This window comes from Pithys albifrons, chromosome 3 (assembly GCF_047495875.1).
Source record: "Pithys albifrons albifrons isolate INPA30051 chromosome 3, PitAlb_v1, whole genome shotgun sequence".
Taxonomy (NCBI): domain Eukaryota; kingdom Metazoa; phylum Chordata; class Aves; order Passeriformes; family Thamnophilidae; genus Pithys; species Pithys albifrons.
The window spans coordinates 95,626,556-95,645,787 of NC_092460.1; the positions used below are offsets into that span (position 1 = coordinate 95,626,556).

The window sequence follows — 19,232 nt, forward strand, 5'->3', positions numbered from 1 at the left end:
TTATTCTTTGTAGTTCCTCCTGATTTGTATTATTAGACCCACTATATTATCTTTCTATGAAGACCTACTTCACTTAAAGCCCACGTTTTCCTGTTAGTATTCTTGTGCTGAGGTACTGTCTCTTTCTGGAACCTCTTAAAATGATTAACTGTGATTTGATGAATGCATAAGTAATTCCTCCTTTGGCCTTTCACATGGATTTTCTGTGTTTTCATTAAGGTGAATGCTCCTCAGATGAAATCAGCTCTATTACCATTCTATTAGTTTGCTTTTGGCCTAGTAGCATTTCCATCAGGTTTTGATCATTGCAGAATCCATAATTGTCACAAAGCTTGCAAAATAAAATTGGATTCAGGGTAAAAAAGCCCATAAATCCTGCTGTCACAAGGAACCAATTAAAAGCCAACAAGATACTTCATCTACTGGGAGCACTTGGAATTGATAAAGAAGGTTGCAAGGAGGCTGATGAATACCTTTTCCAAAAGGTTTCAGTCAGCTCTTGCTTTACCTGAAATTATGGATGAAGTTATATATGAGCTATAACAGAAAATAAGAATCCAGAGCCTACAAAAGATAATTAGAACAACAGTGACAACTAGTAAAATAAAAAACTCCTCATTTTAATTACAAGGGTAAAAAAGGGATTGTTTCTCTTGGTAGCTGAGAATTCAGAACATGACATGAAAAATACACTGAAGGCAGGTTTTCTTAGGCTCAAGGAACAGGTATTTTTGTTGTGTATATTTTAATAATAATGATCTACTGAGAGCAAAACATAGATTTTACACTACTGAGGCCTTTGTTTTGAATTAATCAGCTCTAGAATAGTTTCTATTTCAGGTCTGTGGCAAAATAATGACTAAAACATCAAGTCACTGAACTTTTTATTTCTAATTCCAGTATTGATTTGTTCAGCTTGTTTTCTCCTCTGTGATTTGCATCTTCACCCACAGCACAGTTTGGAAAAGCACTTATTTATGGAAGTGGGTTGAGAGGAGAATGTGTCACATACAAATTCTGAGCACTGGAACAGTTTACCCAGAGAGGTTGTGCACTCTCCTTCCCTGGAGATATCCAAAAGCCAGCTGGACACAATCCTGAGTACTGTGCTCTAGGATGACCCTGCTTGAGCAGGAAGGTTGGACTAGATGACCCCCAGAGGTCCCTTTGTAGCACACCAGTGGCAATTGCTTTCTCCATTTCTGGGGTATGTGGAAAACAGAAATACCAGATTTTAGGACTGAAACTACTGTTAAGAAGTAATTGAGTGATATTAAAAATAAAACATTGAGCTTTCACGTTCAGGTTGTGTGACCATCCCATCCTGCTCCTCTGCACACCCAGCTCACAATTTTGGCACTCAGAAGGAAGTGGACTTGCCTCTCAGTGACCCCAACAGACCTACAGCAGAACAGGATGGAACACATTTAACTACTGGATTGTAATGAGTCCAGGCATATTTGCTTACAGAAATTCAGTTTGAATAGTGGAGGAAAACAATAAAACCTTCTCTAAACCAAGGCTGGCAGCTCAGTCTGAAAACATGTGGGGGCTTCCCTCCAGCTGGGAAGTGCGAAGTGACCAACACCATGCATGTGATGGGGGCACCGTTTTGGCTGGAGCTTTTCATTCATCTCTTACTTCCCTTCCCTGCCAGTTTCCAAGAATGCAAATGTGAGCTATTTGCAAAAGACACAAAACTTTTCTGCATGTCTGGATTGTGCATGGATCCCAGCAGTTTGCATGATTTGTTTCCTGATGTTCATGCTGGTTTGTAAATATTTTCCTCCCTTATGAAATGTCAAGTTAAGAACTGGGGCTTTTTGTCAAGATAAAAATGATCAGAACTAATCCACTACAGCTCTTTCTACATGAGCTTTTCAGGTATTTGCAGTTTAACTACTGGATTGTAATGAGTCCAGGTATATTTGCTTCCAGAAATTCAGTTTTGAACAGTGAAGCAAAAAGACAAAAATTTTTGCAATTCTCCATTTGCAATCCTGTTCTGGCCTCCAAAGTATTCACAGGCATAGATAATTTTATAATTGTTATAGATTTATTTTGAGATGTGAAAATCCATTATAATTTTTAAAATTAGGATACATCCATCTCAGCGCTTTCTACCATAATACTGTACAGGTTCAAATTCTTTTATTATAATAAACAAAAATCAAGACACCACCTTAAAAATGAAGAGTTCTATTAAACCAAGTGACTTGAGTACACCAGGAGCTACATGTATCAGATCTAACTGATCTATTTTAAACCATACCCACATCTGGCTAAAGCAAGAAGTTACATAAGCCATCAAAAATTTAACATCAGATTAGTATGGTCACAAGGACAGCAATAAAACTGCCATCTGGAGAAAAGAGCTCGATGAATACAGCACTACGCCATTTTGCTGAAAGCTTCTCAAACAGCTTTTCATGTATTAGTTTCCTGGTATATAGTATAAGAGAGATGAAGCATTTACAGGCTAACAGTTCTTTTGGTTGATCAGCAAATATCCCATCTCTCTTCTGACTTCAGCGAGTCAGCCCTGTTCTGCAGGGTAGCCATAGAGCAGAGCACTTCAGGGGAATGTTCCTGAAAGGTTTCACAGTGGCAGACACACTGCGAGTTCTGTAGCAATCCATGTTGTTAACCTATGAAAACTCTTTCCCTAAAGCAGATTACAACAAGATTAGTGACTACAGGCCAGGGGAAGGGTTTGACCCTTTTCCCACTGAATTTATGAGAAAAAACCTGAAAACCTCCTTCACAGGATGTACAATTGAGTATTATTTGAACAAGAAGGAAAAAATGCCAAAGTGTTTGGCAGGTAAAATTCCGTAAGATGAAGAACTGGAGGGCATGACTCAATTAATGCAGTCCATAACATGAATCTGCAGTGTGTCCAAATCAGGTAGAATTTCTTCACATTTGGGACATGAATACATTGAGATATTCCGTTGCTCTGGCCAGTCTTGACTACTAGTTCCTGCAAGTAGAGAAGACAAGTGATTACCTGTTACATTCCCTCATTTTGCTCTCTGCAGCTACCCAGCTGCTAGAACAGTCACAGGGAAGCTGCTGCCACCAAGCAGAGCTGGTTTAAACTGAACACGGCAGGGCCCAGCCCTGTGAGCTGCAGAAAGTGTTCCCAGTACCTCTTTGGACAAGGCGAGGTGAATGTTCCCGATCTGGCACTCTGGCTCCGTGGCGACTCTGCATCTCCGCCAAAGAGTTTCTGTGGACAATAAGTAAGTCAAAGGCTCTAAGTCAAGGGCTCTGAAAACAGACTCATGTCAACTGGTCATGCATTCAGTTCACAACTGCTGCTCAGAAACAGGACCTAGAAATGCTGCTGCTTTGTGAAATCATGCCAGGGTCCTGCTGAAATCAGGGTCATACAACTGACACCAGCAGGATGTGGACACACCACACACCCAGGGATCTAGGGCACACTCCTCTGAAAAACTCCAAGGACTCCCAGCTATTCAGGGCAAACTGCAAATCTCGAAGTAGAAAAGCAAGTTATACCAAAAAAAGGGCTCAGTGTACACTTACTGTGAAATGTAACTTGATTCAAGTACCACAGTACTTGAATTTGTATATTCACTTACCACTGCCACCTAGAGAAGCAGCAGGTATCCCTGGCACACAAGCAGCAAGATTAGCTGCAGATTCACTGCTAAAACTGAGGCCAGAACTCAAGCAACTCCCATGAATCAGCAGGGAGAATTTACCAAGCACAAATGATCCAAAGTGAAAACCTGCTAAGGCACCCAACTCACACACCTTACAGAGATTCTACTACAAAATTAAAATAAGAAGTCAGAAAATTCATTTTTCTTCTCTTTTAAAATTCAAATTAAGCAAGAAATATCTGCAAAGTTATTTGCTTTTCTACTGAGATGCTATCAAGACAGTGTTGGTCAACTCCAGTATACACAGTAACAGGACAGTCCAAAGGTACCACAGCCAAAGTCTGTTCTCACCGGCCAAGATCTTCAAGGTTTTGCTGCTGCTCTTTTAGCAGGTATGCCAGCTGGACAGCCAACTGCTCCTTCTCCTCATGGATCTTCTCTCTTGCTGCCCTCTCAGCATGGAAATCAGAACAATAAACCTCCATCTGATGAGAGAAATGAAATCATGCTGAGAATTTGTAACTTTGACTGAACCATATTCATATATTATGTCAAAATGACAAATCTGTATCACAGCCTGCATCTACTCAAGACACACATGGCAAAGCCAAGACCTGCACTACTCACAAGGTGAAGAAAACTCCTGTGGTTTCTGGATTCTGTACAAGACACTTCAAGTGTCTTACCTGGGACACTGCTATTACCTCTGCTGTACAGAGGGAGAAATGAGGCACAGAAAAGCAGTGAGGAGGCAACTTGATCAATTGCACTGACAAATCTGTGGCACAGACAGTGAAACAGGGCCAAGATGCCAGTTCTGTGCCTTAAATGTGAGGCAACCTCTTCTTACTCACTGTTAACACATGCTGGTTTGAGTAAAATCATCCTAAAACATAGGCAGTGATTCTTAAGCCAGTGGTTCTAAATACACATCTATTCCCAAATTCTGTTTGTTGTGCCAGACTCCAGCATACAGTTCCTCCTACAGTGCCTGAGGATATGGTAGTAAAGGTTCTGCAGGGATATGCAAGGCAAGCCAAGTAAGGCAATTATGCTTTGGATTTGAGGAAATGTATTCAGTATTCCAGAGTGAGCCATTAAATACCTCTTGTTTTCTCAACAATGGGTGAGGGAAGTAGCCAGTTTCTGAAGAAGAGCTGATACCTGAGCACGGAGCACTGACATAGTTTCAAGGTCCTCGTCTTGCTTAGCAATTCGCTGCTTCATTTCATCTATCTGGAGCTGCTTTGCAGCAAGGGCTTGTTCTGCTAACTCCACCTTTGCTTTCAGTTGGTCCACCACAGCTTTATCCACTCTGTTCAGCTGCAAAGAAGAACTGTGATTATGAGAAGATCTTGCCTGAAGTGAAAGTTTGATTCTTACTCCTCCTGCCTCTGGGTTATCAAAGGAACTTGGACTAAGACAGCAGTGGTGGCTGACACTTTATCTTAAAAGATTAGTTATGAACTTTCAAATTGCATTGTATCAAGTTAAAAGAGAACTCCCTAATGGACACTACAAAGCATGTTTTCCTTGTTTCCAAAATTATACAGAAAAATCTGGTACTTCTATGGAGCTTCAGTTATGAACAAGACCCCACTGTGGCAGGCATTCTATTAAACAATACAAAAATGTTTAAGAGCTCTACCTTCCTACATCTACAGACGATGCTGCAGGAACACTGATGTGCCTTTGTCTATCACTGCTAAGGACTGGACTCTATACTGCACTACAAATTAGACTTTACCTGGAAAGCACCATGGAAGTACTGATGTGTGGATAAAGTTTTCCGTAACTGACAGCATAGGATCTGTGCTTATCAGAGCAGTTTTACTATGCTGCATGTTATTATGTTGAAGGGAAGGCAATTGTTTCCTGCCCAAAGCTGATCCTAGATAGATTCTCCCATTCTTCCTGCTCCCCTCTAATAAATTACAGTTTCTTCCTGTGATGAGTTTACCTCTTTGAGTTTCATTTCATCAATCTTTTTCAGTGCTTCAGTGAGTTCAGGAAGGAGTTTGCTATATGACTCCTGCAGGCTGTTGTATCTTGCCCTGTTTATGACAAGAAAAGATGTGAAAGTTTGAAACACTCAATTCTTCGAAATGTAAATAATATCAGAACTTAGAAAAAAAACACCCCAGCAACTTGCAAATCAATCTGCATTTCTGGTTACAAAAAATCATGCTCCGTGTCTCAACATCTCTCCTCCAATGAGTTGTGTGCTGCTCTATCCATGGATTTAGTGAGAACGTAATGACCTTACTGATCGTCTGCATTTCATATTGAAGAATCCATCACTCTGTATTTTTAAATCAAGCTCACAAATTCTGTTCAAAATGTAACCAAGTCTTGACTCAGAGACTTAAGGAGATTTCATCAGGAGAAGTACCAGAGACAGACTCCAAAGATAACGAGCAGCTTCTCCAGCAGATGAAGTCATGTCCTTCAGGAAGTTCAGCCTCTCTGAACAGCTTGGACTGACACTTTCACACTCCTTACATGGACTGCACATGAAAGGGAGCGGGGAGCCAAGGCAAACAGCAAGTCTCTTTACCTCAGCTTCACTGCACACGTGCCTCTCTAGTGCAAACATACTGTAGGGACTACAGACCTCTTTATTAATGTCACTTTCCCAGCACTGTCAACACCTGGCTTGTCCCTGCCCTCCAAGATGTGTCCCCACTTACCTCTGCCAGTGAATGGCACAGCTGTTGTCACTCCTCTGCTTCCTCTACTCGTATTATACTCTGCTCTATTCTACCTTTGACTTTATGATTGAAGGAAAATACAAGCCAGAGCTGACAGCTCAAGGATTCCTAAGTGAGGGGTTCAGTAGATGAGAGACTACAATCTTCTAGTTCATAGCCCATAAACATAACATGGTTTCAAAGGCTGCAGAACACAATAGTAGTATTTCAGATTCAATTCCTCTTTGGCCAGGCCTCCTTGAACCTTCCTTCCTCACTGGCAATACCTCTGAGGAATTCCTCCCTGGAATACAAAACCAAGTCCTACTCACTTTTCTTCTTTCGTCTTGGCTTGCTCCAGCTTGACCTCTGCCTGCATGCTCTCCACCTGCAGTTCCAGCTTCTTGACACTGTATATTAACTGCTGCTTCTCCTCCAATTCTGATGCAGCAGCCAAGCTTTTTCTTTCCAGTACTTGGCACCTGACAGAACAAGGAAAAAAGGCTGATCTCTCCTATTCACCTTTTACTGATGGGTTTGGCACACTGGGCATACAGCAAAAACAATTCTTGAGTGGTTCACTTTAAAGGCTTGTTTTGATGGAGAACATGGAAATACAAAAAACCAATCTACACACAATCAACAGAAAACAAAGCTATTGAAACCAACACTTACTTTCTCACTGTTACAAATCTTAAAAAACTGGAATTTGACAGAAAACTAGGTAACTAAAGTGAGGGTCTTGTAACCACTTCTATTACTGGTCTTTAAAAGTCCAGAGAGTTCATGTGAAAAAAGTCATATTGGCTTATTCCCCAAAGGCTAGAACAGGGATTGGTTATGTGAAGTGGAAAACAGGAAAGATTTGTCTTTACATCACGAAAGGTTAAAAACCAAATCATAAATTTCAAGGCACTGAGGTTCTATTTGTAGAACTAGGTTGGCAGCTCAGATTTTCTGACAATTGCTGCACTTCTGTGCTTTTATCTCCACTTACAAAGAAGGAGCAATCTTTTACAGTATTTCTATGAAACAGACATTTAAATTGATATTTGTAGAGCTGGTGAGTTTCCCAAGGTGGGTGTCATCTTACAAATATGTACTGGGTGCCACGACAGAATTTTTGTTCTTCTGAACCTTACTTTTCTTGAAGCTTTTTCTGAATCAGTTCTGCTTCTTTTAACTTCTCATGGGCTTCCTGAAGCTCTTTAAACAGAGCACAAACTTGCAAGTTCAGGGTTTCTACTTCACTGCCAACCTTTCAGAGAAAAAATAAAGAACAGTGCATATGAACAATTCAAGATAGCAAAGTTGCAGGCTAAAAGATCTAAGCAGGAAATTAACAATCTTTCTTTAGAGAAAACAGCCTAAGTCAGTCTGCACCATTACACCCTATACTCAGTAATAAGGCCCCATCTACAAGGCTTCACAATTATTCCTACATAGGCAGAATCCCCTTTTGACTTAACCCTTTCATAAATTCCAGGTAACTCAAAGACAACAAGCAGCCTCCCAGGGAGGGCAGAGTGGTAACTGCAGGGGTGCTTTCAAATGACTCATCTCATAAGACCTGGTTGAGATTAATGTCCAGCTGCTATTTGGCAGAGGATGAGCCCTTGCCTCTTCTCTCCCAGCCACTCCTCACTCTCCAAACAGAGATAAAACAGGTTTGAAAAACTTCTTTCTCTCGCAGCATGTCTTCAAATGCAGACCGCTCAAAAATAGTCCACACTGCACCCCCCTCCACATAGTTCCCTTTAAGATCTCCATTTTACAACAGGGGCAGGTAACATGAGCTGTGCTGACAACAGCCTCTGCATAATTCCAGCAGTGCACACAGAATCAGCTGCCATCACAAGCATGTGACTGCTGACTTCAGTATTAGCACTTCCATGAGGAGCATCTGGCTCAGGCTGTAACTCAGGCAAAGCTGAGATAACACTGGAGAGAACTAACCAAGACATCATCTGCTTTCCCTAGAAAGGGCATCTCGTGGCCTGGCTGCAAACTGGTCTTTAACCAATCCAGCCCTGCCCTAATATACTTGTTCTAGCGCCTTCAGAAGAGGACAGGTCTCCAGCAGATCCCACAGCATATTTCCCAGTACCATACCCCCTAAGATAACCCACACTACCTGACATACAAACACTCTTAGCTGCCTGTATTATGCAGTTGCACTGAACCAGAATGGATCTCTATGGCTATGGGACACTGCACGCTCACCTCACACACACAGAGGTTACAGCTGCAGGTACATACAGTCTGACTATGGAGCTCAAACCCAATCCCAACATCCTTTAAACACCAGGACTGAGTTTTTGCCTGAAATCGTGTCTCAATCCAAGACAGTTACGCCCCACCATTGTAATACATTCCACTAAAACCAGAGAAACCTAAACCAGGAGCCATATGAGCTCCATATTTAAAGTCTGTTTTGCAGTACACTGCCACTGGATTCTGATCCAAAAGTTGACCTAGGCAGTAGCGAGGAAATTCATCCAGTCTAGAAGATTTCTGGAGCTAGAAGTGTCTGCATCTCTCTCTCTGTTTACTGGGCATGACCATGGCAATGAGGTCTAGCTGCAGTTATGCCATGCCTCCCTAATTCTTGGTCATCAAACTCACTCCTTTCTAGTCACTGGTGTAATTTGGAACCACCTCTAAGACAAGCATTGGAAAGTTAAAAGTTCACTTCCATTCCTTGTGCAGGATAATTGTCCCTTGCAATGGAAGGAAACCTAGTGGAAACCTAGGCCCTGAGATTGCTGACCTCAACAGGTCAATTCTATGTTGTTAAATCTTGCCTCAGGAGGACAGGTACTTACAGCCTCTGAACTCTCTTCTTCCTGTTCAGTTTGTGTCCCACTCTCCAGGCAGTTGCTGGTTTCTTTCTCCAGCTTTGACAGTCTGGAAAACAGAAGGCATCCATAATTATGGATTTGGTCTATGTTTAAGGTGAGGTTGTGACTATTCAAGGATTTCAGACAAGTGATGTACTCTCTTTCTACCATCACAGCCAGAGATGTGAGGCAGAATGGAAAGCACAGACATGCAGGAGAGCCTGCACAACCATGGGGGTTCTTGGAGAACACAGGACACTGGGCATGGACAGTTAAATAAAATGGATGTTTAAGTCTGCAGGTGTGGAGAAGGACACTGACATTCAGTCCAAAGGGATCGATCTTTGGTACAGTCCAAAACTGCCAACCCTTTGGAAATGGGTCAGTCTGTTTGCTGAATCCAGTGATTAATACTGCCTTTGTTTTCCTGTGATACTTTCAGAGGCTGAGGTTTCTAAGAATCATTTGATTATGGTTCATTACCTCTTCTAGGAAGACCACATAGAAGCAATTACTGTGACACCAATGTTTCATCGTAGATAATGTCCAGGAAGTCTTACTCTGTCTCTGTGAAGTGGGGATCTGGAACAGCTACTGCTTGGGCAATTTGCCACATCTGAGCAGTCGGGCCTATTTATACTGATATAACTGAGCTGAGACAGACCCTTGTATAGATCTCTCTGTGGAAACTCTCAATCTTAACAAGTTTGGAATTAAACTTGTTTTAGACATTTCTGAGGAGCCTTTGCAAGCTCACACACTGCTAAATGTAGCCTGCTGGTATCATGAAGAGGATTGTGATCCGTGTTTTAGACATAGCAATTTGCTTAAGGCTCCACATAGAGATGATTCATACAAAACCAAGAAACTATGGAGAAGTGAGTGGAGGGCACATTCTTAACTAGTCATCATATAATTCTGATATAACCCAGGGAAAGTTCAAACCCAAGAGGAAATGGGTAACTTTTCTTTATCTGTGGAGCTATAGGAAATAAACCATGGAAATTCTTTTGCTTATGGAAGAGAACCTGTAGTTTATCCCTATAAGGACTACCACAATATTAAGTTATTTCTATTGAGTGCTCAGAAAATTCCCCATCCAAGTTACACTGGTATTTAAGATTGTCTCTGATCAGCCAGAGACTTGGCAACTGCAGCAGGCTTGAAAGAAAGCAGTTCCAAATGTTACAGTGCACCTACTTCATACCTTTCTCTGTGATCCTGCAGCTCCTTCTCAAGTTCTTCCCTCTTCTGAGTTTCATTTCTAAGGGAGCACAGCACCTGGCTCACAGTTAGCTCCTCAGACTCCAAATTCTTGGATTCATCTGTAGATTGGCTCCTGCTTCAAACCAAATCAGATGTAAATAACAACAGCTACAACTTTGCCAGAGTATTCCCTTATTCTTGGGATCCAGTCTGAGATGCCACCATTTCACAGAGTGATGAAAACCAATGCTCTGAGAAAAGAGCTCATTCCCAAAAACCAAGACCACTAGACACAGCCTGTGTGTACAAAGGACTCAGACAGTCCACTTCCAGCTGAGGGAACAATTTCGTACTTAAGCCAGGAAAGCAAAAGCAGTCATGACAATATAGACCCCAATGCACTTATTCTGACTTATTTTGCAGCCCTTTCTGTAAAATTCTGCTGTCCATTCGTAACATTTTTTTCCCAATAAAACATGGAACATTTCTTATCTCTGTCTCGCTCTTTTTCAGGAAAAGAAAGTATCTTCCACTAAAAGTGGTCATCACAAATCACTTTCTTTCTCTGAAAAAATCTCTAATATTTCACCTGCCTCATATCCTATAGGTCTTTTCAAAATGACATTATGCTACTGTAAAGTGAACCAAAACACAAAACTCTGGAAAATAGGATAAGTGATAAAAAAATTATAAACCTCCATTTTTATGTCTATCTGGACAGAAAATCAAAATTCCCCAACTGTATAGTAAGATAGGCAGGATATACACTCTGCACATTTCAGAAGCTCAGCTGTAAAACAGCATGTGTTTAACACTCTGCTTTGTAGTTCACAACAAAAAGCAAAGCAGAGTCTTCTGCGTGCTCCTGAGAGCTGGAAATCTTTGGTGTGCAAAATTCAATACCCCAAAGACCGTGTTCAGCCAGGATATTTTAAGTAAATAACTTTTATCAGGGGATTTTTAGTGCAGTTCTACTCTTACAGAAATAAACCCATCCTGAGTGGATCACATTTCTTTGAAGGTGTTAACAGCACCAGTCTAAGGTTTCAGTGCTGGACAAAGACACGTGGTGACACTGGAAATATTTTAAGAGGTACGTATACCCCCTGTTCTTGTAGATATGGGCGAGATCCTCATCCAAAGGTAAGCAAGTCCCACAGGGAATGTCTTCTCATAATAAGTGTTCTCACAAGCCACCACTAACAAGCAGCTGAATACTAGCAGCCTGGTCTGTGGTCAGCAACTCTCTCAGTTTCATCCATGACTGTAACATTTGGAGTTTTTTCTCCCTCCTCAACTTCTTAACTGCATGTTGAGGGCCAAATTTCTATGTCATTATATTAAACCTGTTCTCCCCTGCAGTGATGTTGGGAGTGACAACTTGTACATGGAGCACAGCTTTCTGGCCTGCTCTGTCCTCAGCATTTTCCCATATCCTTCCCTTTCAAAAGCAAAGGCACAAAGTAAGTAAGTGAGTTCAGCCAAAACCATCTAGCTGCCAAACTGGGCAGTATCCAAACTGGAAAGTTTAACAGTATCATATGTCTATGTCCACAAGGAGTAAAGGTTCAGCCAAGGGCAAGAAAGTCCCTTGTTTCCTGGAGCTGATGTAAAGATGAAATTTTGAGAGGTAACCTAAACAGAATGCTGGTATCCTAAGCCCAGTAACCTGAAAAGTGAGGACTATATTATCGCACTGTCTGCCCCACTGTGATACACTTCATACCAACCACACACAAACAGGACAGACAGGTACAGATCTGAAAGACTACAAGACCTCTGACTCTAATAATTGGGGAGAGGACAGATACTCTATTAGATGGTCTCTGAAGGCTAGGAGGGAGTGAGTCCCTGCAGCCTCTACCTTTATCTTTTCTGTTTGGCCTCCCTAAAAAGTCTTGAGGAGTTGGCAAGTCAGCATGTCCATAAATGTCGGGCCAGAATATGCACTCCCTCTTGTCAGCTAATGAAGATTGGAAGGAAAAATGTCAGGGTTAGGGGTCTTTCCAACATGGTAGGAAGACAGAGCTACTGCAATCGAGGGATGCAAAGCCACAGAAAAACAGGATATTCTAGTACATTTCCTCATAGAAAGAAGTTCCCTCACACTGACAACAAAACACATTGGAGAAGTCTGAATCACACACATCACACAAGAACCTACGTACATGTAGGAAGAAACATCACTGGTCATTTCACCACTCTTCTCTTGATGTTCCTTTGCAGTTCTATTTATTTCTCCTTCCTGGGAAAGAAAAAACACTTATTAGCTTGGTATTTGGACTAAGCAGGACAGAATTTTATTTATTTAAGGATGGAAGAAAACCAGGGAAAACTACTATCATAGCAATATGGATAAATAAAACCCAAAACTCCCACAGATCATCTTCATGTTTGGAAATTCCTAACTTAAAATACTTCACATGCCTTTCCCTGTTATCTCTTCTGATCAGAGAACAGTAACAACCATGAGATTTGTCCTTCTCCTTTTATCAGCAACTTCCATGGCCACTCTCCCTTATAAAGATGACTGGGCACCACACAGCCAACATCACTGTAGGTGATTTAAATGTAAGCCTAAAAACCACTCTCCTGCCTCCTAAAAGTGAAACAAAGACAAAATAATGTGGCTTAAAATTTAACTATGTTGCTGCTAGCTTTTGAATTTGCTGAGACTTTGCAAAATGCATTGTAACGTAATTGTTTGCAAGTAGGGCCAGCCCAAGCAGTGGGCAGTTAAGATAGAAAGAGGACTAGAGCTAACTTGAGCATGTGCAACCAAGATAATAATAGGACTTGCTTGAATGGACAAGCAGCTCGAAGGACATAAGAAGTCCTTTCTAACACAGAGTGGGGGGAAACAGAACCTGGATGGGGGTGGTGAAGAATAGTAAACAACATAAGACATAAACAACAAAATGTATAATTCCATGACATAAACCTGCAGACTGCCTGTAATAGATGGTATTTAGAGCTAACTGCATAAAAGGGCTGAATTATTGTATACCTGGTGGACACAAAATTGGGGGCATTGGCCCCCTGCATGACCCCAGCCGTGGCCAGGCCATAATAAAATGGTGCTTTACTATCAATATCTAGATTTTCTTTAAATCAAAAGAACCACTCTTCTTTCACACTATAAACCTCACTCCTTGACCTTTGTAGCCCAAAGGAGAATCCTTCTAGCAAAGAAAAGGAAAATGCATCCCTGAAGGTTTCCTGTGGTCTTAAGTTTTCTCTGACAACTTCAAACAAATTTTAATTAAATTCTCTTAATTTCTTGTTGCATATCTACTTTCTGGAAAGGGGATGTGGGGGATATAGGAATAGCAGAGGTTTGCATTTTCACATTTCACCGTTTGCCTGTGCAGATTTTTCAAATACAAGAATAGTAGAAAAAATACATTTTTCTGTCTCTAGGGAACAATGCAGTTTTGTACTTGGTTTTCTTTGACTGTATTTCTGCTTATCTGTCAGCAGAAAGTGAGCTCCATTCTCAAAAGAAAATGCCTCCTGTCTATGCACAGGTGTTCCCCCTTAACAAAACATAGCATTGATATTCCCAGAAATTCCAACTAAGACAAGACTTTTAATTTTTAATTAGTCTGAAGTCATCTGGCAGACCATTTTGTTTTTTTCCAGAGCATATTTCTAGTGCAATAGAGTCTACCTATGAAATTAATTTAATTTGATCATTAAAGTAGAAGGACAAAAATAAATTCCATGTCCTTTACCCCACTACATCTTGTAACACACAAGTGCTCGACAGCAGGTAAGCTAAGAAACCAAAGAATCATGGAACCAATTGGTACCTGGCTGCAGGTTACTGTGTTCTTTTTATTCCCTTTACTTACATTCATCCCAATCTCCACAAAGGAATCCTCTGCTGAGATGTTCAGCTTGACCTGCAGCTCTGAAACGATGGTGAGCAGATCTGCCTTCTCAGCCTGGAGCCGCTGCACCTGGGCCTTCAGGTGCCTCACTTCCTTCTCAAGAGCCATGGAGCCCTCCTGGGATAAACAAACTCTGTATCAGCCAACCAAAAGGGAACAACAGGCAAGCAGCACAAAGTCTGAGCAAAATGGTGTTCTTTGTTGAGGCTTGCCTGGAAAAGCCTATTGTGCACATGTTTTGGTTGCACATGTTTTGGTTCTCCAGACAGCAATAAGTCTAAACTGTGAAACGAAGTTAATCCAACACTGGGCATCATGTTGCTGCTGGAAAACATGGGACTGGTTCTGCAAATGCACAGACAATTAGGATGTCACGTCTTCCTTGAATCAATGCTTTTTGCTACCACACAGGGTATCAGCCAACATACAGCATTACTGTCCAGAATTGTTCTATTTTTATATCCATATCCCTATTACTCTTTCCCCAAATCTAACCAAGATTCAGGGAGAACAGACCTGTGGGCAAAGAGCTTTTCTCACACACCCCCTTTTCAGCCTTTCCCCACTATACAACTTCTCTGTACCCTTTCTCTCCCTGAGTCCCTGACCTTCACCCAAAGTCCTAGATCCCCTCCACGAAGTCTCTGTTCCTCAGAGATTCTCCCCAAACTTAATTGCTCTGTCTTGTCATGACTTTCTTCCTCATCCCTTCCCCAGGATCCTCAAAACTCTCTTAAGCCTCTGCACAACCAGAAAATCTCTTTTTTTTTTTTTCTTTCTTTAAAATGCCTCTCCCCATTATGAAACTTTCCCTGTGAGTATTTGCTTCCTCGTTTTTTAATCTGAGCCTTCCATTTTCTGGTAATGCCTTTATTACCCCACAAAGCATCGGTGTAAATTCTGGTCAGTTCCTGGAGTCTGAATTACATTCTCATCCATGATTATACCAAATCTCTAAACTCTCTATTGCTGACAGTGTCTCTCAGCCTACACCCTGACTTGTTGCTGTCTCTGATTTTGTGCTTATGCTGTAAGAGGATTCAATCAAGAGTCAGCCCCAGTGAAGGAGAGAGATGTTACATTATTCAAGCAGGTTGGAAAACTCTGGCTTTTAGCATTCAAAGAAAGAAGTTCTACAACAGGTAATAGGAGAATAAATCCTCTACTTCCCCTTAAAAATATTCCAGATTTATGAAATCCTGAGTTTACCCGACAATCCTGAAACACAACTTTCAGCCTGTGAGGGTTGTGCAAGTAATACTTACACAATCATTATTTAAACATGACCCTTTGTAACTTCTGAGCTAATTGGCCAATTTCGATTTACATGCTGACACATTTATTACAGAGCTCTATAAAACTGAGGAGAGAAAAAGAAAGTCTACTAGTGACTGTTGAGAAAAAGGAATACACTCATCCTCCATCAGGCAACACAGAATCCACGTGGCTCCTGGAGGTACCACAGACCAGGATGCATCAGTTTGTCTCTGCACGGAACTTCTTGTTAAATAACTTTTCACATGACAATGTGGGACACAAAGCAGGTTTTGTTTAAATAGGCTGTGCCCACAGATGCCTTCAGCACCACCTGCAAAATGTTGCCTGGCTACAACACAACTACCTGCAACATTAGAAATGATGTGTTACAGGGCCAAAGGTAGGACAGAGGAGGAAGCTCAGTCAGACTCAAATGGGGCAGCAAAAGCAAAGATCTAATCTGACCTCAGTAAAAGAGCCTTCATAGACTGATATAATAAAAATAGACGGCATATCATTTTTTTGTTTGTTTACTTGTCAACTTCTCTCTGGAAACACAGATAAAAAGGCAATTAAATGATCATGAGAGCGACAGATAATCTAACAAACAAAAGGAGTGATAAAGTCAAGAGATATCCAAGAGTAAACAAAATAAAGAATGAAAAATTACCAAGAAATGCTAATTTCTTATTTCTTATGTCAAGGATGTTAATTATTATTATTAAATGTTAGTGAAAATGTAAATTATCTCAGGTGTGGCATAATCTTCTGTTACTACACACTGAGAGGCTTCAGTTTATAAAAGAAGTTAAAACTATGGATAAAAATGGAGATGTTAACAGATCTCCAAACCTCCCAGAGTGAAGAATCATAGAAGGGAGTGAATGCTCCAGACTTTCTATTCAAAAGCATGTCAACCCAACCAATTCCTTATTTACCATTTCAGCTCCTTCTTCTCTTTCCTTTAAGTTCTTAAGTTGTTGCTGTAGCTGTTCATTTTCAATGCACTTGGCCTGCAAGCACTCCTTTGCCTCCTTAAACTTTAGCTCATAAAATTCTCGTTCTTCTTTCTGCTTCTCCCTCCAGATGGAAAGTTCCTCGTATCGGTCCTTCATAGCTTGGTTATGCAACTTCATGGCTTCTAAATGGTAGCCAGAGACAAGACACTGATTCACATTAATAGTCTGTCCATGAAACAGCAGATTTCCACTACACTGAGCTCAGCATTCTTCAGTATCAAATGGGTTGGCAATGACTGGGTGTGAAATGTGACCCTCCTCCTTGCATACCTTGAATACCAAACCAAAACTAAATGTCCCATAGTCTGTTAGTACTATAATAAATAGAATTAAATCCTCTGCTGAAGTCACATATCCACACCCTCTGAACTCTTGACATTTTCCTAGACCAAGAAGGACAAGTCAGAAGCATTGTTCCCAAGAGGGACTCAGTATTTGCTGCATGTGTTATTTACATGATCAACCCAAATGAAGCTGCTGAACCAAGCTTCTGAAACTACTGAGACTTGGCAGGGAAAACAGGCATCCTAGGCTGGTAAATTACTGCATGGAAACAGATGCTATCAAATCAAATGTCTCCAATATGCCCAACTTGAACATTTGGTTAAGATTTGATTGCAAGCATTGAAAAAATATTCCAAACAACTTAGAACCAAGTCAGTTCCTAGTATGTAAAAAAGTCAGTGTGTAACATGAGTCTTACTGTTGCAAAAGGCTTACAAGATTTTTAGGCAGAGTTAATGCAATTATTTCAGATTTGCTTTTTTTAAAAGCAAACAACCCAAAGCCATTAGCTTAAAAATCGTTTATATTTTCCAGTAACTTCCATTATGATGTCATATTACAAATTGCCCATGAATCCTTCAGGTTATGTAAATAGTCTGGAGAATGATCTGCAAGTTATGAGTTACAGCAGCCGTAAATATGTCCCAGAACATTATCTTACATGATATAGGACCTTTTAGCAAAATACCAGAGGTACTTCTAGAAACAACTTTCCTGCTAGAGACCCATGAGACAGAGAACATGGACCAGGTCTGAAAATGACTCAGGTGGGACTTAAACACTAATGTAAAATCAGAACACAGGAGATATGTGACTTCATGCTCTGCTGCCACATAAACAGTGAGATATCTCTGTCTTTTACACAGAAAATTCTCAGATCCCTTGGGTTTTGTTCTAACCATTTAAAGGTAAAAAATATCTCACACCTAAATTCCTGGGATCCAGAAAGAAATCTATCTCATCTGAAAGACTCAAATGAATAGGAATTTTCCAGGAAAGCTATTAGTTCCTCCCAGATAGACCCCACCACAGCCACCACTGCATTTTCAAGCACAGAAAGTGCAGTACCCACACCTCCTGGTGCAGCTATGGCAAAATGATGGTCTGTGATGGAGCCAATAGTCCTACAATACAAATCAAAAAAGTTTTTAGAGGTTGATAAGCAAAAAGCGTATCATAGATTTTTCAGCTCAACTCCTGAAATACACAGCACTGCACTGCTTATATATAAAATTCTAAAGTAAGTAAGTCACCCTTACATTGGGCTGTTCTCCCCCAGTCTTCCACACTGATTCAATTTGATGTGTCCTATCAAACATCTTACATGTCCTATCAAACTGGCCCTGCCACTTGCAGAGTCCTTTATACAGTGAATGCTACTCAGGTATAAAGTGTTGCCCAGCAAGGGCAAATGAAGACAGAATTCAGACTCAGGGCAAAAAAAACGAACAAAAAAACCTTCATCAGAAGAGACTTGGGGTTTTTGCATTTCAAGGTCAGCTCACATGTGCATTCACCTTTTAACTCATTGTTCTCAGTGATTAGTTCTTTCATTTGCTGCACCATCTCTTCTGCGGTGTAGGTGCCAAGGGCAGGGGCAGCCCCACGGTCCACTCCGTTTTCCATTTTACTCTTGGGATGCTCTCCATTTTCAGCAGGATGGCCTTTCAACTTGCTAGACATCTTTGAAGCTGATACTACAAGGTTTGCAAAGAGGAAACTCTCGATTTCTTGCCCAGTTATAAAGAACACATAATCATACATTCATTTTGGTATGACAAGCAGGCCTCATATCTTGTCACAGCACACAGGCACCTTCAATCCTTCTGACCCCGTACACTAGAGTTCCCATGAGTCTCTATAAACCATTAATCCCTCACTGGGCTAAAACATGACCCCCAAGACTTCTCGGGCTAACCATCCCTTTCTCAGGAGCCCATTCCCCTGGGAATGAAACGAGACCTGCTGTCTTACCCTTTCCCTCCCCAGCCCCTACAGAGGCCCGGCCGGCACCAGCCCATTTCCGATGGTGTTTAACTTTCATTTTCGCTTCCTCGTCCCTTGTTCCCCTTCTCCGGCAAATCCCGACGGAGTTCCTGGAAGGCTGCGGCGCCCGCACCCGCCGCTGTCCAGCACAGCCCTCCCTCCGTCCCCGGGCCGGCCCGGCCTCCGGGAGCCGCAGGCCGATGTTTCCCCGCTTGCCCGCCCTTCCTTTCTCCCTCCTTCCCTCCCTTCCCGCAGGCCACCCCCGATCCGCCGAGTCATCGGGCAGGGCAGGCCAGGCCGCCGTGCCCCCGCTCCGGGCCGGGCCCGGGGAGCCCTCTGGCCGCTCACCCCTCACGGCGCGCCCATGGCGGTGGCTCAGCTGACTGAGTGCCTGATGCCCGGCCGCCCCGCCGTCCCCGCCTCC

At 41.8% G+C, this 19,232-nt stretch overlaps 1 protein-coding gene across 2 annotated transcripts; it reads right to left on the bottom strand.

Annotated features, from left to right (window-relative positions):
* Positions 1-599: 599 nt before the first annotated feature.
* Positions 600-19,232, bottom strand: OPTN (optineurin). Of its 2 annotated transcripts, none has more exons than XM_071552797.1 (14): positions 19,157-19,232; positions 18,340-18,519; positions 16,457-16,659; positions 14,223-14,378; positions 12,537-12,613; positions 10,370-10,501; positions 9,148-9,229; positions 7,465-7,580; positions 6,655-6,804; positions 5,593-5,686; positions 4,797-4,955; positions 3,984-4,117; positions 3,153-3,232; positions 600-2,983 (listed from the first exon to the last, which is right to left on the bottom strand). In XM_071552797.1, exons 2-14 carry the CDS (start codon positions 18,503-18,505, stop codon positions 2,862-2,864), a joined length of 1,671 nt encoding a protein of 556 aa, XP_071408898.1. In that variant the 5' UTR covers positions 18,506-18,519; positions 19,157-19,232; the 3' UTR covers positions 600-2,861. The 2 variants fall into 2 exon arrangements, with proteins under 2 accessions (XP_071408898.1, XP_071408897.1); XM_071552796.1 differs by having other exon boundaries at positions 10,370-10,504.